Here is a 6,307-nt window from a genome sequence, read left to right as displayed (position 1 = left end):
AAATTATTTTTTATATTTATATTAGAAAAAATCAAAAAAATATTAATTTAAATAAAAAAATTATTTTTTAAAAGACTTTTAAAATATAAAAAAACAAAAACAAGTTTTTTTTAACCATAAATGTTTGGATTAATTTATGTGTATATCTTTAAAATACTTTTAAAATATAAAAAAACAAGTTTTTTTTAATCATAAATGTTTGGATTAATTTATATGTAAATCAATTAATTTATTAAAACTTTAAAATTAAAAACTAGATAAGTTTTCTATAATTATAAGATTTATAATATTTAATTGATGATCTAAATAACAACTCGACAACATATCCAGTTTATCTACTTTGAAGTAAAACAACGTTTAACATTTCAACTTGGTGTTCCTTGTGCCCCCAGAACATGGGTCATGTTGTTCCAAGCTCCTAAATTTTCTCTTGTTTTGGACGAGGGCAGTGCCTAGTCAATGTATCGCGAGTTGAAGAATGAAGGATAAGCTATTTCTGTTAACGTTCCTAAAGATCAGAGTTTTTCAATATAGACTCTATAGTTTTCCAAAAGTCTCAATGTCACCCTTTTCTTATGTTTTCTTACAAGACAAAGTGGATTGATAGAAGACACGAGGTTGTCTTAAGTTAGTTTCTGTCCTGAAACAGAATAAATAAATAAATAAATATATTTTGGTTGCAGGGTTAGAGGTGAGTATATAGAAATAAATGTATCTAAGACAGTTGTAAAATAAATTTTTATAATTAAAAAAACATAAAAATATCATATTTCTCTGAACTATCTTTATATCTTGTACCCGTAATATAATAGTATCCAGACGTACGCTGCTAAACAAAAAGAAGCAAAAGCAAGCTCGTACAGAACACGAGGGCACTAGAAAAAGGCAAGCTTAAAAGGGAATAATAAGAAAATGGACATGAAGGATTGCATATCCAGTATGATTATTTTTTATTATTTATTTTCTTATTATCTCTTAAAACATCATACACGTGTGACAGTATTCTACGAAAAATAATACTATTTTACAAAAAAAAAATCGCATATTGGCATACTTTTTTGTGGCTAGAATATAGTTACAATACAAAATAGTTGAAAATATATAAAATCTCATTTACGTGTGACAGTATTCTACCAAAAAATAATTTTATTTTACAAAAAAGTATTATCACATTAAATGGGATTTTAGATATTTTCAATTATCTTATATTGTTGCTTTGTTTCTTGTCATATAAAAAGTATGCCTACATAAGATATGTAGCTGAAGAAATGATAACACTATTAAGAGTTATTTCAAGGGCAAAAGGGATGATTTTGGATTTTTTTTTTAGTTGTACAAGGCTTTTTTTAAATATTATTAGCATGTAATAATTTAAAGGAAGACATGTATCATAAACTTTAAACTATACCACGCTAAAATGAAATATAGTGAAATTACAGGGGGTAAGGTATAGTTTATCCAAGAAAGAAACTTCCAAGAAAGGACCACGGTAGGGTTTACAAATTAGAGGTGCATGAGCTAAGGCAATGACGAAATACCTTGTGGTTATTTCTTAGTGGCCAGATGACTCAAAAACCATAATATTAAGACAAAGAAACCAAAACCGCTAACTGTGTGCGCGGCAAGTAATTAACCATGGTTAACTAACAGTGTTACCACTTGTACTGGCCTACAAATACCCCACCACCACTCTGCTCGGTTGCTGGAACTGGTTGAGTAGCTAAGAAGGAACCGTGTAGTGACTCTGGTCCTAAAAGGTTAGAACTCTGATCATCCAAACGTATAGGTTTCTGTACTGTATCTTCATTGAATATCATAATTCTTGCTTATTCTGGTACTTTTTGTTATTTTTAAAGATTTAATTTATCGTTTTTTTGGTTGATGGGAAGTGGGGGAGAGAGAAAGGAAACGAAAAGAAACTTTGTTGCTTTAAAGCAAAAGGGTTTATGTTAACAAAGCGAATGGATTGAGTGGAAATGACATTTTTTGCTTTGGCTGATCCTTTTTTCTTCTTGGAAACTGAGACATGATTCTTGATTGTTTGTCGAGAACTTCGTTTTCTTTGAACGTGATCTTGGGTTTTTGATTTTGTGATTCAGATTCACCGCTGGATGCTCTTGCAAGCAATTCCAGGTAATTTTTTGACCCTTATTAATACTGTTGTTATTATTATTTCTGGCTCAGCTATGCTGATCGTTTCCTGTTGCAAATCTGGCAATTGCTTTAGCAAACCATTTGTTTGATTGATTAGAAAATAATGTAAAAGTTATGTAGCTCCTGCTGCTATGTGTCCTGGAATTCAAAAGTTTCACTGGTGCTGGGTGAAGGAGGCTCTGGTTTTCGTATGTTTTGAATAGAAAGTTTTGATAATCTTGCTTTTGCCAAGGAATAAATTTTCTTTAAATTTGGTTGTGAATTTCGATTCTATGAAAACGATTGAGTTGTTTCCATTTTTAAAATTATATCATATAAGAGCTTAGAAAGTTTTTGTTCCCTGTTATTCTGTTTCCTTTGTTTTTTCGTTTTATTGATCATGCTTCATATTTATTGTTATGGTGACCATATTTTTGTTTCGAGGGTTTATTTGGTCTTTCATGTTGATCAGATTAGGGTTAGAAAACCATGGTTATTTCTTAAATAACTTGGTACCTGGACTTATGGATGCATCTGTATAAAAAGAGTGATCAGATTCGGACTGGGATAGTAGGAGCAAAGAACATGGAAGTTAAATCACTGAGGTGTTTCCTCTTGTAAAGAAACAGGATTTAGTTCCATAACAACTCATAGAAAGTTTGGCTGGAACATGACTTATTGTAGGAAAAAGGACAATCTCACCTAGCTTGGAACTCATTTGTATGGTGGAATTGATCTCTGCCTCTGGCCTGTGTGGTTCTCGCATTTCAATGTTTATAATACAATTTCCTATTTTTCCTCGCATCACTGGTTTTGAAACACAAGCATCATGTAATATATTGTTGGTCCTTCTGCCAACATTCTTATCACCAATCCGACCAATGAAGATCTGAGAGTTCTGCTCATATTTCTACCCTTTATAAATGTTTATCCCACCTGAATCTTTGTGTATTCTTCTCCTTGTGAACTGAGAGTGTTAATTAGTTTTCTATTTGGCATTTGAGACTTCCTTTTCTGCCGGGGAGAGGGGGGGGGTATTTGGTTTTATTTGATCTTTTGCTGCTGCTCGTTTTAGCCTGTATCATTCTTGTCTAGTTGAATGATGATAAATAAAATGAACTATGTTAAAAGTTGATAGACATGCACTTCCATTAATGTGAATTGAACTTATGTACTGAATTATCATTGGGTTTCCTATTTGTGTGATTCATCCCTTTCATTCGTTGACTATGACTGATCTGCAACTTGATAGTTCATAACTCACTGCTTCCCTTCTTTTTTTTTTTTTTTGCTACTACAATAGGTGCAGAGAGGTATTTTGATCCCTGTGCTGTTTGCTTCCCTTTGGATTCAGCCACTATGTGCCCTCCAGCTTCTTCTCCGGTTGCAGATATTGATTTTCATTGTAGAGATGAGGAGCTCTTTATGTTTTTGTATAGACTTAATAGTGGATCCCCTCTCCCAGGAAATGTGATTACTGATGTCAATCCTTACATCTATTCACCATCAAATCTACCAGGTAAGAGTAATTATTCTTCAAAAAGGTGGTAGGATTTAATGGTTTGAATTATTCAACATTACTGTGCATTTTGCAATGTAGCATCATGGTCTGAACAATCCATCATCTTTGTCTTCCCTCTTGACAAATCATCATCCAATGTTGTGGCCTAATCAGACTTATGTTATCCTGATTGAATAGAATGTCTATTCCATTTTTAATCAAGGCTCATTTCTGTAGCCATGACTAATGGCTCCATGTATTGGATTTAATGATATGAAAAATGTCATTACAGTTATCTGCTAAACAAGCCACTGTATGTCACCGATTTGTGGTTTATGATCTCTTTTAATCGAGCATGTCAATTTTCATTCATTTACTGGATATTATGCATTATTGGGCATTGTCTACTGGATCTTGTGTATTAGCCATAACATGCTAGGTTTGCATGCCAAAAGTAACATGCTAGGGTGTGATTGACACTGCAATAGTATAGCTGATGAAGATGCTTATGCAGAAGACATTTGGTACTTGCTTCGTGTCAAGGAGAATGATGATACAGGACTTGGATTCTGGAAGGTCAAAGGGGAGGCCTGTAAGCTGTTCTCGAATTCTGCCATCACTGGCTGGAGAACTACACTCGAGTTTTTTGAAGGCCAAGTGCCTCATGAGCGTAAAACTGACTGGTTGATGCAGGAATACTGGATAACTCAGAAGGAACATAGTGAAAAAAGAAAGGCCAAGGTACTTAATAGAATATGCAACCCTCTCCTCTCATTAAATAACATTTGTATTTTATTCTCTCCTCCCAACCTGCCAGTCAACTGCCAGTTTGGTTGGACATTTTGCAGGAAGCCAGATCATTATGCAGAGTATTTCTGGGTGGTGAACAAGCTCTAGACCATGAAAATCAACTGATTGCTAGCCCCCACAGTGATACCCGCATTGACCTTACACAATCAATTGGTCCAGGGACTCTTGCTGATACAAGCCATGGTTCCTTGAGCAATCCTGAGGTGTGACCTTGATTGTGGCCTTTGTTTAACTTCTGCTTTGTGATTTTGATTTTCATGTTTCCTTTTAGACTGGTTGCTTGGACTTGTAACAGAGTCCTCGTTGAGGGATTGCTCTCTTATGGTTACATTGGATCGTAGAGCAAAATGTGTGAATGTCCATTCATGCTAGTGTTTCCTCCGTATACTGGTCTCCTCTTGTGCTGAATTCTAATGCTTTTTTAGGTGAACAAGGATGATGAAACTGAAAACATGGTTGCAACAGGAAGACCGCCAAATCTCCCGGTTGCAAATCTGCCTGAAATTGATTGTTTTTCCAGAGGTGACTACCTGGAACTGCTGGATCTTGATAATCCAGCATCACGCTCTTCTAGTTCAGATAATTCGAGTTGCATGACCATGTCATCGGATGAATACTTTGACTCAATTGCTTTGTTGCGAGACCTTGAGTCTGAAAGTAACCAGGCCCTGGCACAAAAGGATAAGGACTGCAAGCTTAGTGTCACTGCATCTCCCAGACCAGCTGAGGTGGTTGTGCTTCCAGCTTCTCAGGGTATGTCAATTATCAATTTCCCCGCTCCTGTGTACTCCTGCTGCTCGTCTCTGCACTATTCTGTGCTTTCATGGGAAATGCACATAATCTTCAAATTGAAAAATTCAATTGAAAAAAACAAACTAGTTCATGCATCTACCTTTTTAAGTTTTGAATGTGAGGAGGCTTAGACTGTTTTTATGGTTTATCAACAGGATCATATATCAGCATTGAAGGAGGCAAGCCACATGCTGTTGAAACTGATTCGTCCATGCATGGAAATGGTCATAGAGATTTAGATATTCAACCAGCAGTCAGCAATCAAGGTGCAAATCGCTGGGGTGAGGGTCCATCATCAAATTTTCATGCTGTAGGTGCATCATCAGGTGGCCATGTTGCATCTCCAGATGAAGAGGAGAAGGCTGCTAGGCGCAGAAGGAAAAAGTCCAAGAAGAAGTATCTGTGCTTCGTTCCATTTTACTTCTTCTTCTGATATCAGTTTTTCATTGAGCATTTGTATAAAATCAAATTATCTTAGCGCGTAAATTAACGATTCTTGTTTGCATAGTGCATCCTAAAATTACCAGGTCATCGACAGAAGCTGGTATAGTTAGGTCGTCAGGTATTTGTCTTTTCAAATGATCAATGGACTTTAGATTTTAAGGATAACAGGTATACATAGGTGGTGGTATTTGAGTCGGTCAGGATTTGCAAGCGGACACTGATGGAAAAAGATAGGAAACTGATTGTTCTGTTGCCTGCAAGGATCCAAGAATCCTGTGCATTTCCCTCATGTAAGCTTGTATTTGTGAATTATTCCTGTGATTTTTGTAATATAATAAAACTGCTGTTTTCAGCAATGGTAGCGTTGCGGAAGGCCTTGATTTTTTTATCAGAAATTATTTTTAATATTTTTTTAAAATTGTGTAAATGATTATGGTTTAAAATATATAAAAATAATATTTTTTTATTTTTTAAAAAAATAATTTTAAATTATATAAAAACTAATTTTTAATTAAAAAACTTAAAATTTTGTACCGTATTCTCGAAGAGTGATATAATGCAGTATGTATTATTCAATTATATATCTTGCAATTAATATACACATGTTTTATTTTAAATTTTTTTAAA

General features: G+C 34.6%; 1 protein-coding gene across 3 annotated transcripts; it reads left to right on the top strand.

Annotated features, from left to right (window-relative positions):
* The first annotated feature begins 1,679 nt into the window (after positions 1–1,679).
* On the top strand, positions 1,680–6,036 carry LOC105130563 (NAC domain-containing protein 7-like). Of its 3 annotated transcripts, none has more exons than XM_011033136.1 (7): positions 1,680–1,757; positions 2,100–2,131; positions 3,423–3,652; positions 4,152–4,375; positions 4,483–4,647; positions 4,870–5,197; positions 5,392–6,036. In XM_011033136.1, exons 2-7 carry the CDS (start codon positions 2,112–2,114, stop codon positions 5,667–5,669), a joined length of 1,245 nt encoding a protein of 414 aa, XP_011031438.1. In that variant the 5' UTR covers positions 1,680–1,757; positions 2,100–2,111; the 3' UTR covers positions 5,670–6,036. The 3 variants fall into 3 exon arrangements, with proteins under 3 accessions (XP_011031438.1, XP_011031430.1, XP_011031445.1); XM_011033128.1 differs by having other exon boundaries at positions 1,681–1,757; positions 4,149–4,375; XM_011033143.1 differs by having other exon boundaries at positions 1,681–1,757; positions 2,100–2,133; positions 3,437–3,652; positions 4,149–4,375.
* Positions 6,037–6,307: the final 271 nt, after the last annotated feature.

The sequence above is a fragment of the Populus euphratica genome, unplaced genomic scaffold, assembly GCF_000495115.2.
Source record: "Populus euphratica unplaced genomic scaffold, PopEup_1.0 scaffold2.1, whole genome shotgun sequence".
Lineage (NCBI taxonomy): Eukaryota > Viridiplantae > Streptophyta > Magnoliopsida > Malpighiales > Salicaceae > Populus > Populus euphratica.
This window is presented reverse-complemented; position numbering and strand designations above follow the sequence as displayed.

What these genes read in the sequence shown, in the direction of transcription:
- LOC105130563 (XM_011033128.1), top strand. Translation starts at nt 2,112, where the DNA reads ATGCTCTTGCAAGCAATTCC. An exon ending in ATGCTCTTGCAAGCAATTCC is followed by an intron (nt 2,132 to 3,422) that starts AGGTAATTTTTT and finishes TTTTTTTTTTTT; the next exon opens with TGCTACTACAATAGGTGCAG. An exon ending in TGTGCTTCCAGCTTCTCAGG is followed by an intron (nt 5,198 to 5,391) that starts GTATGTCAATTA and finishes GTTTATCAACAG; the next exon opens with GATCATATATCAGCATTGAA.